Genomic DNA, 16,219 nt, shown 5'->3' with positions numbered 1-16,219 from the left:
AAATAAATACATCAAAAAATTTATTAAAAAATTAAAGTTTCTAATTTTTATAATTTATAGAATATATGTAAATATAAAAAAATTACTTGGAGATTAATTTCTTATGTTTATGATGTTTCTGCAACATTGAACTGAAGTGAATTAACTCTCAAATTGCTTATTATTGCATGTCAATAGCAATATTACGTCCCGTGTAAAGTTGGAGGACCCTGTGGTCAATCTTAATTCATCCTAAATTCTACTATTTGTTTAGTATAAAATACCTGAATACAAAATAATATCATGCCTCCCAAATTTGATCCGAATGAAATTAAAACAGGTAGGTGAAGGAACATGCTTGTAGGTTTGAATAGAATGTCTAAAGTGTTTCATATTTTGATGGGGTTTTTTTATATGTGTGTTAAAAAAAAATTTCTTATCTATTTATAAAGTTGATATAAATATTTTTATTTTACCGAAACAGATGTGATTTGAATCTTAAGAAATTGTTTGTACTTTTGAAATATATTGTATTTTATATCCTAGTTGATTTTAATACGGTGTTAAATGATTTAAAATATTGTTATAGATATGAAATAATTTCATAATTGGAATTTTTATTGCATCTGGATATGTATATTTTTAAGTCATTCACAAAATATATGTGTAATATTCGGGTATTTGGTTGAAATTTCAGCTGTAGTTGCAAATCCTGATATTTGTGTCGCTCAGTTTCGATTGAACAGATAGAAGTTAAATTTTCTATATAAAAGAAATAAATATACAATATATATATAAAATAAGTTTATAAAATATATCGTTACTCTGGCGGCTCATCAGCCGGAAAATTAGTAATGCAGCAAAAAATAAATAAAAGTCACGATTGAAATTTTTAAATCCATATATGAATTTCGTTGATGTCTAGTATGCGTGCCTTGTAGTTCTGTCATTAAAAAATTATAATTGTAAGTAATAATTCAATGGTTAAATATCCCCTCTCTGATATGCACGTCCATATTAACTCGGTAACGTTAATCCAAAAATGAATATTTAATAAGATTATCAATAAATGATCTGCTTCTGTTTGCTTTTTATATGTAAATAGTTGATCATGTTAAAAAAGATTTTTAATCTGAATAACATTATAAGCATAACTTAATGCTTATAATGTTATTTCATCTGAATAAAAACAGTAACCTTCAATAAAAGAAAATTAATATTCTTTTAAGTAGATGTCAGAGCAACAAGGATATGAACTTAGATTTATAAATTCAAGTAAATGTGAGAGACAACAGGGGGAGGTGAGCATGAAGGCAAACTTTTCAAAATAAAATGATTGGTTTCTAAACTGTCTGTTTGAATTGCAACTTCAGCTCCTTTATATTCATTTGAAGGAAAAATTGCATTTGCTACACAATGAATTTAACCAACCTGCATTTCTCTTACTTCCTAATTCCTTTCTGCCTGATTTATTAATGTATATATATTTAAAAAATCTGACAAAACAGATATATTATTCCCACTCCGTTGAATTGTCAGTAGGGGGAAATAAAAAAGTTCTTTAAAAAAAACTGACATTGTAACTTTAAAAAGATAATCTCCAAGGCTTGCTAGCAGGTCTAGTTGATTAAATTATTACTGCCTTGTTGTTGTAATATATTTATAGAATTATGTAAATAAATAGCTTAAACATGTTATTAAAAACACAAAACACTGGTATAATAATTGAGGAGGTAAGCATTAAAATGTGAATAATGACCTGTAGATTATTATTCCTGTGAATAATTTATGAAAGATAATGCTAAGTCAAAGACAGAATATAAAGTAAAATTCTTTATTTCATGACCTGAAAAATATTTGTAATTGGCATTTGTAATTTAGAGTGATTTCATTACTAATTGTGCTGGAATGTTAATCTTTTTGTATGCTGCTTTGAATATAAAAACCTTACATTGAAGTTTTAATGCTTTTATGAAGATATAAGTAATATATAATTTCTCTTTCATAGTATACTTGAGAGTGGTTGGTGGAGAAGTCGGAGCTACATCATCACTTGCTCCAAAAGTTGGACCATTGGGTCTTGTAAGTAATTAAAACATGAAAGCATGAATTATTTTGCTTATATTTCAGTGTTCAATGTAGTCAAATTAGTTTGATCAATGTTACATTTACATGCATGCCAACATTATTCAATCTAATTTAAGCCAGGGAAGTCTTATTTAAATTTTGTGATCACGTTATTAAAATTTACTTATAAATTCAATATAAATGAGTGTTCTCTCTACAAATGAGTAATTTAAAATTAACCTTCATTTGTCAAATTTTTTCATATTTAATTATTAGAATGTCAATTTTTAAAAAAATGTAAAATTTCTGTAATTGCATTAATGTAAGAATGAAATATGTAAACATGTACAAGATATTATACATTAAGCATTGTAAATTTAGTTTTCTATTCCAGTAAATTCTCATTCTTTGATTCAGAATTAAATTTGTTATTGCATTTGTTACATCAAATTTAATTTTAATTCTAATGGTAAAAGTTTTTTTTTTTATGTACTCCTTTATAATTTATTTTTTGATCAAGTCATGATTGAGACTAGGTTTTGCAATGTCCAAAACAATTCAGATGTAGTAATAAAATTAACATTTGAAACTGCAAAAGAAAAATGACTATCGTATCTTAATTTTGCATATGCAAAACGGTATACACAAATACACTTTTTGTTATTAATTTTTTTTAGTAGATAATTTGTTGATTTTAATGATATTACATGAAATATTTTTCATGTTGCTTCTGAAAACGTTTTCGCCTTTTGAACTAGCCATATAAGCAATATGCAATTTTCATCTAAAATAAAACAATGTATGAGAAACAATGCAGTGCTCTCATGTGGGATGAAATTGAGCAGAAACCAAGGTAGAAGAATTCTAGAAATGTGCAAGGTGCTTTACTGTGGTAGAATCATCAAAAGGTGGTAGTCTTGTGATACTGAAACAAATAGTATGGAGTAATTTTATATTCTGTGGGAAAAGGCAGAATAATGAGGGTCTAATTTCTATTACTGATATTGTTTTAAGCTTTAATAGCTCTTTTGTATTTAAAAGGAAAAAGATATATAAAGAGAAGCTTTTTTCTTTCTTCTCCCCCTAATCTCCTTTTCTTCTCCCTTTGATTATCAGGTATATTTCATCTGTATTATGAAAGTAAAAGTATGAATTATGCATATTAATATTTAAGCTGGATGTAAAATAAATCCTTCAAACTTCTTTGTTTTATTTTTATCAAATTATCTATCTTGAAATTGGGTTTTAAAACTAATTGGTGTAATTCTAATTAATTTCTTTATTCATCTATTTGATGTTGTAAAAGATTGATGAAAGAATGTAGCTAAACACTTTAAAAAATGTTGCTTTGAAAATTTCTCTCATGCATGATACTGATTAGTTTTCAAGGAACATACCTGGATTTGAAGTAATTTTGCACATTTTATTAAAATGGATGCTGTTTGAACGTTCTAATAAATAATTTATATTGAAATTTCCCACGTATTAATTAACAGATATATTTCTTTAAATATATTAACTTTATATTGTTTATGAAATTATATTCCAATCTTAAACATTCATTTTATTATAGTCCCCTAAAAAAGTGGGAGACGATATTGCCAAGGCGACTGCTGATTGGAAAGGTCTAAAAATTACAGTAAAACTTGTCATTCAGAACAGAAATGCTCAGATTGAGGTTGTTCCCAGTGCAGCTTCTTTGTTAATCCGAGCATTAAAAGAACCACCAAGGGACAGAAAGAAAGTGAAGCATGGTGAGATGCATTAGTATTCCTTAAAAATTGTGTAATATGATATTGTTACTCTTTTATAACTTTTAGATCTAATATTTAAACTTTTATGTGGCTGTTGAGCTGCTCCAAATTGAGAATTTTTTTCCTTCTATAAACAATTAAAATGTTTAACTTTATTTCTTTAGTTAATAAATTGTTTCTAGTTGGCTTGGTCAGAATTTTCTTAATTCTAATAATGGGCATTAGTTTTCAATTCCCTTATTGGAATTATATTAATCTAATTCATTAACTAATTTCTGCTTCTAACTCACGGCTTACAGAAAATAATTTTTAATATAATTGATCAAATCTTTTTTATGTGTTTGTAATCTATTTTATCCATCTGAAGTTGGAAAATATATATATAAAAAGCCTTGTAGATTGAAAAATCCAATTTGATTGTTTGCAGAATTAATATTAAGCTACCCTTTTTCACTGTACCACATGTTTCTATTGTGTGTAGAGTAGTAAAGGTAGCAAAATTAAAAGCTTAAAATGCAAAGAAGAATATGTTTTGCTATATATCTTCTTTGTATAAGCGACATTAGTGATTTTTGCAAATAACAGTTGTAAAAATCATTGATGAATAACTGGTGTCATTGTTTATTCACTCATTTACCCAAAGTAATTCATATTGCACTTATAAAAAAAATGATTTACTTTGAATGGTTTGATTAAATTTATTGCTCTAGAAATAGTTTTTTAAAATTAAGCTTGTTTTTAAATTAAATATAAATGCATGGTTACAAAATAAAATTAATTTGGGCTGTTTTACTGTTAATAATATATTCAAAAATTTGTCAGCCATAATTTTACTACATAAAGACTTTTATATCTGAATTAAATTCATAATCTGATAATTTTATGGCTCATGAAATTATGAAAATTGGAATTAGACTAGTATCTGAAGCCTTAATAAAATGTTATTTTGAAACTTTCATTCTCTTCCAGTGAAACATAATGGTAATATTACTTTTGATGATATAATTACTATTGCAAGAACCATGCGACCTAGATCTATGGCAAAAAAATTGTCGGGTACAGTGAAAGAAATCCTTGGAACAAGTCAATCAGTTGGGTGCACAATTGACAATTGCCATCCACAGGATTTAATAAAACAGATAGATAATGGAGAATTGGAAATACCCGAGGTAATTCATCTATTGAGTAATTATCCATTCATTTATGAATTGGCTATAAATACAGTGTTATTAATTTATTAGCATTTATTACAAAAACAGACTTGTTTTTATTCTAATATATTTGAATATTTATAATGCCAAAAGATTGTTGGAAAATGTTTAATTTTTACGATAATATAAAAAATTGAACTTAAAATTACAGTTGGCTAGTATATTTTTATATGCTTCTTAACATTTGGTTCTAATTTTTCCTTTTTAAGCAATAAATTTCTATATGCTATATTACTAATGATTTTTTTTTTCTTTTACAGGAATAAAGATTGAAAATAAAATTTGAATTACAAACTAAATGTATTGTTTGTCTTTAATTTAAAATTCACCTATTTTAATTTTTGACATATAAATTGGGCTTTATCACATTAGTTCAGATTTCATTTAATAAGATTGATAATAATTCCTTATGACAAAAACTATAAACAACTTTAAAATTAAATTATAGTAAGTTGATGTTTGTATATTTTTAATATTATATTAGTATTTCAATGATATTTGTAAATAAACCTGTTACATAAAATTTAATATTTTAAGAATATACAAAAATCAAATGGATAATGAAGTATTACCAGTAGTAAAGATGAGTGTATGTTGAAATTCTGGACAGACCATTTGGCTTCCATCTACTGAATTTGATACATGTATACTTTAAAAAGTAGAAATAATAACACCTTATACCATTTTTAAATTTTACTTAGATTTTTAATTTAAAATTAACCTGATTTTACATTGTTTTGAAATACAAAAAAGTTTTTACTGATACTAATTTAATAATCATGGGAAAATAAATTTTGCCAATTAAAAAAAAAATCCCTCTTAATTTCCAACAGTAGAATCTATTGTTACTTTGGAATTCAATCAATTTTCGTTGTTTCATCAAAAAAAATTTTGTGCAACTATGATCCATTATTGAAAAGTCAGGAAGAAGGAAAGACAATTAAAATAATACAGCTTAAATGCCAAACAGTTTGATGAAGTCAAAGACATGGAGTTATATTTAATTGATTTATTTGAAAATAAGTACAACCAATATTTTTCAAAAACATTTTAATTGCCTGAGACATATAAAATAAAAATGTCTTAATCTGTGCTGTATAAATTGGGTTCATATGTATGGTTTCATTTTTAACATTGCTAGTGAATACCAATTTTTCATATTTGGAACTGTTGGTGTAGTGTTTCTAAACTTCACTAATATTAAAATTTTATGGATCTTGAATTTAGTTTTAAAATAGATTTCTATTCTCCCAAGGCATTTATTTTCTTGATATTATGAAACAATAGACTACATGGTATGGTATTTAATTTGCTCAGGCATTTTTAACATTACATTAAATTAATCGCTGCATATGCTTATGATTAAGTTTCTGTTAATATGGAAATTATAACTTATACCAGGCTGTTTATCATTCTGGATATTGTTCAAATATCCTTTTGTCTATACTTTGTGCAAGTCAGAATACAAGAAAAATTCCTGTTTATTTTTAATAGGTGCTTTAATGATTTTTTTTATTGTAAGATTAAAGCTTTTGGGGGAAAATTATAAAATTGTTAATTTCATTTGATATATTTTTTTTTATCTTGTTTATTCATACTAAAGCACTAGAAAATGTTTTAAAAATTCCATGTAGGGAGTGAAATAAATTTTATAAAAACAAATAATTTTAACCTAATAGAATGATAACTCAAATATTAACAGTTTTGAGGCTTTACAATTTTTATTTTAGCAGATTTCGTAAAATGGGAAAGCCATGTTCCTTAGTTGCTTAGTATTTATACAGGGTGGGCATAAAATGACTACTTGTTTGCAAGGAAAACTAATTATCCGAATGAAACCAAATTTCATTTACGTACTATGGAAGACATGTGGTAAATCTCAAAGATAGAATGCATATATACCAGAAGTGTCTGATGCAGAATCATATAGTTACACATCTGTCATGTTGCTTTCCAGCTTAGTTCCAATGTAAGAAAGTTTCTTCATGGACACTTTGGATAGATATTGAATGGATGAAGAGTCATTGCCTCCCCTTCCTCTAGGCTTGACAGCATAATAGATTATCCCAGAATCCAGACATTTTGGTGATATGACTAATTGGCAGTAAATTGCGACAATCTTTTTGAAACATTCTTTTGCCCTGTCTCGGAAACGATAAAAAACAGAGACCGGTTGAGTTGAATCGGTTATGTTTAGTGGAGTTTCAGCATATAGTGAACCAAGGACTTGGCATTGTACAGAATCTTAGGGTCAGTTATTGAAGCCGAATAGAATCGGGCTGAGTAGCCAGTTACAATCGAGTATAGCTAAAGCCAGCAGACTTTTGAGGTATATGAATAGTTCTGTGGAGTCTGTAAGTCAACAGGTTCTGATTATGTGTTTTGTAATCAATCAGTTTGATTAATAATTGCATCTTTTATTTCTAAATTTCTACCGTGTTATTGGTTGTCTGGCACACCAGTAATGTGACCTTGAACTGCCTACAGAAAATACAGGCTATAGTTGTAATTCAATAATGCTTATAAATAGGGAAAGCTGTTTTTATGGTCACCCTTATACAACACTATTTAGTTGATGAAAGGCCTTAACTCAATTGAGTTTTCATTTTTTTAGTGTAAAGTATGAGAGTCCTCTCTTTCTCTTCTAAGGAAGAAATATAGATTACTAAGAAGTAAATGTTAATGTCAATTTTATACTGTAGATCATTTGTTTTGAGTAATTAAGAATATTAAAAATTATCTACACATTTTCACTTTTTGAAAATAGATAGTGTATCCATTGCTAATGCATTGTATCAAAGTTATAGTATTCTGGTTTTATAGTCATATTGCATAGTTATTACATTAAAATATTTATTAGGAAATTAGTCAGCATGTTTTAGGTACATGTAATTATTACCTTTAAGTTATTGAAATATATTTTAATTTAAAACCTATGAGCACCCAAAATAACTTATAAATAAGCAAGAATGGCTGTAATCAAAAAAAAAATTCTTAAAAATAACATATGATAAAAGGAATTATTTTTTACCTTCCTAGTGGAATTTCTTTTTAGAATACATTTATTATATTGTAGTTTTGATCAATCTGGAACTTGCCGAATTGTGCATTTTTCCAATTATAAAATGGCTGGACCAACACTGTATAAATTTTTTTAAATTATTAATTTTGTCCCAATTATCCATGAATAAGATAATCTATCAAATTTTTGATATTACAATAAAATGTAATTAAATATATAATTGTACTGAAAATTACTTTCTACAACTTTAGAATGAGAAAATAAATCTTATCAGTTTAGCATATAACTTCATTACACCTACATATTGCCAAACAGTTGATCAAGCATTAAAAAAATTAAATACAAGAAATTATTCTTCCAGAAAGAAATTGGCTTTTATGAATTTTTGTTTTGTTCAAAAGCAATATTTGTCGATGCATGTGGCAGAATCCCGATAACAGGAATATAAATAAGTAGAATGATAAGATATATGAAATGAAAGTGTTGAATCATCAAAAGTACAAAAGAGGGGTTACTTAAAAAAATCTTTAGTAGTAGTTAGAAAATAACTTGCAAGTATAATTACATATACACAGATGTTGAAATTCATTCTCAAAATAATGTCACTCATGGTTCAGAACAAAATAATTAAAGCGGGGTGTATACAAAAAACCCACCTAATTGCAAGATTAGCTTTTCAGAGTTTTATCATGTTTTCAGGCAAGAAATCTCCCCACATATAGGAAAGATGTGATGATAGAAATATGTAATGTTGAATTTAATTAAATGAATTTCAAACAGATATTCATATTAAACCAGTTTACATTTAGGACTACCCTCATTTTCAGCAGATTCATAGAAATAGAATGTGCTCCATTCCCTTGAAAATTATCAATAATTTTATTTTCTTCAATATATTGTGTAAGTTTCTAACAAATTACAATAAAACAAACAAAATAGTTTTTGATAAGTTTTGAGTTATGAAAGATTAATATAAATTTTAATAGTTTACTAACAAACCAAAATTTTAAATACCACTTGATTCCCAAATAAGGCAAGACTTGTATATAAATTTCAATACGGAAAATAAAAATAGAAACTCGCTGATTTAAAAAAATAATAAACAACTAAATGCTATTTTCTTACAAAACTTTAACTCATGAAAATTCTCTATATATATTTTAGTACTACAGATGAAATTATATAATCTTGCGTTATAGCTATAATAAAATAATCCCTATAAAAATATTGTACATTCCTTCAAAGTTTTATTTATATGATTTATTTTATCAGTATAACAATATATTTTGTTTAACAATAAATAGCTCCAGCATTTTTGTTACAATAGCTCTTGAAAAGCTTTTAAAAATACCCTTCATTTCTTATTTTATTATTGTTTGACAATGGATTCTAAAACCCACTGCACTTTTGCACATGTGTTAGGATGGATTTAATTCTTCAAAATAGGGGTGTGAGGAGGGGATGTTTACATTTAACAGTAAAATAAGCTTGGATTACTCGCAGGCTGAATTAAAATAATAGGGTCAGAAATGGCACGATATTCATTTACATGCGAGAAAAAAAAAATTGAACAAAAAGGTATCTAAAACCAAGGTCAAAGAATTCCAGAACCGTGCTCATCCTTCCGCGTCTCCCCGTAATGAGATAGAATCGTTGAAAAGTGGTCATCTAGGAATACTGAAACAAACAGTATAACAAGGGCTTTTTCAGTCCAACATTATTTATTTATAATAGTTCTATTTAAAACAGTGTTTAGAATCTTGAAAATATGACATTAATGCAAATAGCTGCACTTTTTTTTTTTAAAAAAAAAATTCATGGCTACAATTCTATAACACTTATTATTTTTTTTAATAAATGAATATTTCATTTTTGAAAAGCACAATTTGTGAAGTAAAAGTCTATCAAAAGGACCTTCGAAGAAGATTCTTGAATCTGTATTTTTTCTTAAATAGTGTTAGGTGATTATTAACCTAAGATTTAATTTATGATTGTCCATTTGCTAAATTATGACAGTAACTTTTATTAGTACTATCCTAAATATCAATTCATAACAAAAATAAAGAATACTATTATAATGATATGAAAGATGAACAAAAAAGGAAAATGAATTTAAAAGAAGCCTCAATATTCTTAAAAATTATTATATAGCAGCAATAAGGAGAAACAAAATCAAACATACTATTGATACTTTTCTAATAAAACATACATTTCAAAATGAATTTCATTTGAGAAAAAAATGGCATTTAAAAAATCAAAACAATTAAGTCTTAAATAAATATAGAATATATAACATAACTAAAATCATTCTTACTTAAAAGTAAGAAAAAGTTATTTGAAAATATATTATTTCGACTACTGCAAATAAATAAAGGCAATTCAGTAAATTGTCTAAAAATATCAGATTCACAACACACTTCAAAATCAAAATAAAGTTCATAATTGTTTTTTACACTTGAAAATTTTTTTTATGCCATATAGATAGTAAATATCTTTTGAATAATATATAAGAATTGAATTTGAAGAGAATAATTTATACAAAATAAGATATTGCATTTTAAATAAATTTTTTTAATAATACACATTTTAAAATGTATTAATAATAAAATATATATGTAGTGATGAAAAGGATTTGATATTCAATATACAGATCTTAATGGATGAACACTCAGCTTTCAGAATCACATAAAAAATTTTTATATTATTATAAAGTATGATTATTTTTAATCATTTGAAATAAAACATTTATTTTAACCAAAGTTTGCTGTTAATTATTGATATTTTTAAGGATGGGAAAAATTAAGTGATTTCAAAAGGATAAAAACTAAATGAAATCATTCTTATTTTTAAAAAAATTTAATTCTTTTATGAAATTTTTTATTTTATGTAAACATTAACATGGAACACCATCAATAAAAATAATTTCTTTAACAAAAGTTATCAATTCATCTGATTAATAAAATTTTTGTTATTATTGTATTTTGGTAATTTATTTCAATAAAGATATATATTATCAAAGGATTTCATCATCAAAAATTAAATTTGAATAAATGAATATCCAAGACATATTTTTCTTTATTAATCTGTTGAACAGAGCTTTTTTTATAATTCTTTAATTGAAAAGAATATAATTCAGCAAAGTAATAAATTATTCTGATCAAAACAAACAGAAGGACTTGTGGCACAAAAACTTCAAACTATAGGAAGCAATTTTCAATTAATAACTTTTATAGGAATGGTCAATAGAACAGCCATGTGAATTTTCTCATATGTATCGCAGAATTATTTTCACCATAATTTAGATAGTACATAAAAGTTAAACTTAGAGAATAAAAATAAATAATTGCTGCTTTAAGAAAATCAAAACTTGCACATTTTGAATCTCCAAAAAGGAATAAATACACCTATTGAAAAATTATATATCAAAATGGTATCTTTTGAGCATATATTTCAAAATTATAATTATTTGATAAAATTTTAGTTAACCTCTTAAAAAGAATTTGCTAAATATATTTCTGCAAGATGCATTGTTATAATTAGGCATAGTGGCAGTTATCTAATAATCAATAAAGTTATAAAATTACTGAAAATTAATTTTTAGTTTAAAATAAAATGAATATATATATTAGTATAACTCTTACATTTAACAAATCAGGTAAATTCAATATAAACATATCATATCTAAACTATTATAGTTTTTGTACATTTACAACAAGAAACTTAAGAAAATAAAATACATAAAAATTAATTTAGATTCATACTGAAATAAATAACACATAAATATACTTTAAATTTCTATTTATCAAAATAATTGTAGAATATAAAGCAAATAATTTTATACTTTTTCAATAAAACTCAGTTTATACTTTAATTCATTTTTGCGAATAATTTGAGCAAACTACTACCCAGCTCATTTCTAACAGACATTATTAACAGCATAAAAAAATACCAACTCCATATTCCATCTAATAAATTATTTTTAATATGAAATATGCCAAAAAAATCTCTATTCAGGAACACTGGCATTATTTTACTTAACTTTATTTACAAGTATTGAGAATTCCATAGAAATAAAAATGGTTTTAAAATTATATTCATATAGTCATAAAATAATTTACCTATTATATAAAAATATAACATTCGCAAATATTCTATACAACAGCATTCCTTAGGACTTCAGAAAACAATAACATAAAGATCCTGACAAGCATTCTACAACAGGAAGAAAAAAATCTTGACAGCAAAATAGAATTCTAATCAATTAAAACACATATTAACACATGACTTGAAGTTATAACTGGTTTAAAAGTTATAAAATATCAGACCCGTTAATAAAGACTGGATATAATTATTTTTCATTTAAACATTATTAAATAAACATGAAAATGAATATATATACATTATCCCATCTAATAAATAATTAGCTACGATCATTTTTGTTAATTCAAAAATAAGATATTAAATCAATGCATTCAATACAATTAAAAAAATGAACCAGTCAACATAAAGTGCATAAGTACTTGGTATCACCAGCATTTTAGAGCATTTATTAAAGAGTTTCAAATAGGAAAAATAAAGATGCAATATGATTATCTTCCTTCAATTATTTTTTGAGCTAATTATTTTCAATTGATTCATGACGATTATCTTGTCTATCAAGTGAGAATCTTCAGATGGGATTATACTATACCAGTTATAGGGCTCTTGAAACTTGTTAAATTTTTGTGTTTTTCCATTGTTAAATTTTTCTCATATTCTATAATAGTTTTTATTAATTTCATAAGAAAATAGACCTTTGAACTCCATTTTATCTGGGATTATTGAAGAATCTGAGAGAAGGAACAAATGTTAAATATTTTCATGATCCTAAAATTCATATATGCTACCCCACAAGGTGCTTGGATCCAAAATTTAAAAAGCCCCAATTTTTTTTTTTTTTTTTTTTTTTTCATAAGAAGATTCCAGTACAACACATATTATGATCAGAACACAAACAATTCAATTAAAAAAATATTACTTAAGGGATAAAATAGAAAGCATAATAGCTTCAATCACACCACAGCAGCACAACATCAACACAATAAGGCATTAAGAATACTGAAATATAATTGGACATTTCATTCTTTCATACTAATTTTCAATACAAAATATTGAGCCCCTGTACATCAGAAGTGCAAAAATCTTAGTAATATTTTCGATTATAATAATAGTCTGTTGATAGTGTTTTGATGATTATTACCTTTCTAATAGGTTGTGGTGCAGTTGGCTTAGGCTTGGGCTTGTTCTTATGACGACGTGCTTTATGTTTTAAAAGTTTTGCCTTTTCACGGAACCTCCTCTCACATAAGTCACAAGCAAAAGGCTTTTCTCCTGTATGAGTTAAATAATGTCTTTGCATATTACATTTGTCCTTAAAACCTCGTTGACAAATATTACACACAAACGGTTTCACACCAGTATGTCCAAGCATATGCCGATTAAGACGTGCCTTTTCATCAAAACCTTCTTTACATATTTGACATGTATGTGGTTTTTCACCTGTATGGATTCTGTAATGTTTCTCGAGTTCAAGCTTGTTTGTATATGCTTCATCACACTGATCACAAGCAAAAGGCCTTGGACGTTTATGGATTTGATGATGAACATGTAAACTATATTTCTGTGTAAACCTCTTCTTGCAAATTTCACATTGAAATAATTTTTCTTTCGTGTGAGTAACTTGATGTTTGCGAAGTGTACTTTTCTGAACAAAAGCTTTGTTGCAAATTTCACACACATGATTTTTTTGGCCAGTATGAATCTGTAAGTGCTTTCGAAGAGTACTTTTGTCTTTGAATCGTCGATCACAATAGTGACAGTTATGAGGTTTTTCTCCAGTATGAATCAGATAATGAGTTGCAAGGCTACTTTTCTTTGTAAACGCTTTTCCACAAACTGAACAGGAATGTGGCTTTTCACCTGTATGGACAAAAATATGCTTCTGTAATGCATTTTTTGACATAAAACCCTTGCTGCAAATTTCACAAAAGAATGATTTTTCTCCTGTATGCACCATATAGTGCTTCTGAAGATCACATTTCCTTTTGAACTGTTTTGGGCACTGATCACAAGCAAATACATGAGGCATACCAGGTGGTATATTTTGATCTTCAACAATAGGAGCCATAGTTGAATGCACAATGTGGGTTAACGGTTGCTGTTCTACAGTAGTATAAGGCTGTTGGCCAATAATAGTGAATGTCTGATGTCCTATCTGGGCTAAAGTCTGATGTCCAACTTGAGTCAAGGTTTGATGTCCAAGATGAGCAATGCCTTGTTGGTCAATTGTCATTAAGGGATGTATACCTTGAGGTCCAATGTTAAGAGCCTGATGAACCATATGTGTCAAAGGTTGTTGATCAATTGTAGCATAAGCTTGTGGATTTTCTAAATATACTTGCTGTTCAGTCTGGATCAATGCCTGATCATGAGATCCACTATTATCAGCAAATGTCATTTCACACTGATCAGGTTCAGTTTGAACTTGTACAACAGTTTGGTCCATTTCTACTGTTTGTTGTTGTTGTTCAACATTGGGTTCACCAGTTTCTTGCAGAATAGCCTCAGGTTCAGTTATTGCAATAACAATCTTTTCTTCTGTTACTTGTTGCTCCGCATTTTTCTTTTTGCCTTTCCCTTTCCTCCTTTTACCTTCTCGATCAGCAGAATGCACAAGGTAATGAGTGCGAAGTGTACTTTTTTGAGCAAATCCCTTGTTACATATCTCGCAGATATGATTCTTCTCACCAGTATGGGTAAGATAATGTTTTCTTAAAGTAATTTTTTGAACAAAACCTCTTTGACAAATATCACAAACATGTGGCTTCTGCCCTGTATGGATCAAGCTATGCTTTCTTAAAGTACTTTTATCAGTAAAGCCTCTGTTACAAACTTCACAAACATGAGGTTTGTCACCAGTGTGTATTAAATAATGAGTCTGAAGGCTACTTTTCTGAGTAAATCCTTTGTGACAAACATCGCAAATATGAGCTTTTTCACCAGTATGTCCAGCATAATGAGCTTGCAAATCACTTTTGGACTTGCATGTTTTGTTGCATATATCACAAACATGAGCTGATGCAGCTGGTTGAGGAGGAGGCTGAGGTTCTTGGGTAACTTCTCGATAAACCTGAGTATGCTGCTGAATATCCTCAGCACGATATATTTGTGCATGCTGTTGCAAATCTTCCTCTCGATAAATTTGAGTATGCTGAGGAATGAGATGTTCAGCATAAATTTGTTGCTGAACTGTTGGATCTGTCCTATATATTTGGTGCTGCTGCATAACAGGTTCAGCATAAATTTGATGATGTTGCTGTAAGCCTCTATTACCAAGATCCTGGTAAGTAACATCCACTCCTTGTGGACCATATGCTTGATGTATATACAGAGCCATACTTGTTATTTGTTTATTTCTGATACATTCAGCAGATGCATAAAATATATAGACTGAAAGATTTTGTCATTAAGCAATCATTAATGACACATGGCACAGCATAAAATTAACTCTTCATTCTCACAGACATTAATAAAGTAAATAAAATTACTTTAATGTCTTACAGTTGTCGTAATGTAACAATCCAGAAATTTTTTCTAAAGTTTTTAATTGACATCAATCGGACGCCTAAAGCTCTAGACGTAAAACACACAATCAGGAAGACATGCAACGGATATCAGATGAAACACACAATATTGATGACAAGTAGAACCTTATAGTCTACAACTAAAACCACTAGATAGATAATCAACAAAACATAAATTACGGATTTAAACTTTTTCTCACGGCCACAAACAACTAACAAAAGTCAGTACTTGCACTAGAAAGTTATTGCCATCCTCAAAGCTTGAAGTAATATCTATAAGAAGAATGCAATAAAGATAACGAATGACGTCAAACGAATTTTCCAGTAACTTTTCAAAAAAGTCGATTTCCCTAGAAAATATTTAATATGAAATAGAAAACTTCGATTAATTTTTTTAATAATGCTTTTAATGTGAAATTTAGAACTTGGATAAATCACATTCAGCAAATCAATAATGTCATAGTAGGCGAATAACTAGATGGCAAAATGGTTAATGAAAATATTTACAGGTTAAAATGAACTTGGATCAAAAGTAATTGAGAAAAGTCTCCTAAAATGGCCTTT

The 16,219-nt window shown here is 27.3% G+C and overlaps 2 protein-coding genes across 2 annotated transcripts; one reads left to right on the top strand and one right to left on the bottom strand.

The window, feature by feature from the left end:
• Positions 1-145: 145 nt before the first annotated feature.
• LOC129962010 (60S ribosomal protein L12-like) lies at positions 146-5,310 on the top strand. Its single transcript, XM_056075677.1, has 5 exons — positions 146-319; positions 1,988-2,061; positions 3,620-3,800; positions 4,770-4,969; positions 5,272-5,310. Exons 1-5 carry the CDS (start codon positions 283-285, stop codon positions 5,275-5,277), a joined length of 498 nt encoding a protein of 165 aa, XP_055931652.1. The 5' UTR covers positions 146-282; the 3' UTR covers positions 5,278-5,310.
• Positions 5,311-11,716: 6,406 nt separating this feature from the next.
• LOC129961751 (zinc finger protein 70-like) lies at positions 11,717-15,891 on the bottom strand. Its single transcript, XM_056075298.1, has one exon. The coding sequence runs from the start codon at positions 15,466-15,468 to the stop codon at positions 13,216-13,218; it is 2,253 nt and encodes a 750-aa protein (XP_055931273.1). The 5' UTR covers positions 15,469-15,891; the 3' UTR covers positions 11,717-13,215.
• Positions 15,892-16,219: the final 328 nt, after the last annotated feature.

Source organism: Argiope bruennichi, chromosome 2, assembly GCF_947563725.1.
Source record: "Argiope bruennichi chromosome 2, qqArgBrue1.1, whole genome shotgun sequence".
In the NCBI taxonomy this organism is placed as follows: domain Eukaryota; kingdom Metazoa; phylum Arthropoda; class Arachnida; order Araneae; family Araneidae; genus Argiope; species Argiope bruennichi.
This window is presented reverse-complemented; position numbering and strand designations above follow the sequence as displayed.

Excerpts from the sequence above, each read along its gene's own strand:
- LOC129962010 (XM_056075677.1), top strand. The coding sequence starts at position 283 with ATGCCTCCCAAATTTGATCCGAATGAAATTAAAACAG. Across the intron at positions 320-1,987 it reads TCCGAATGAAATTAAAACAG|TATACTTGAGAGTGGTTGGT; the intron begins GTAGGTGAAGGA and ends TCTCTTTCATAG. Across the intron at positions 3,801-4,769 it reads CAGAAAGAAAGTGAAGCATG|TGAAACATAATGGTAATATT; the intron begins GTGAGATGCATT and ends ATTCTCTTCCAG.
- LOC129961751 (XM_056075298.1), bottom strand. The coding sequence starts at position 15,468 with ATGGCTCTGTATATACATCAAGCATATGGTCCACAAGGAGTGGATGTT.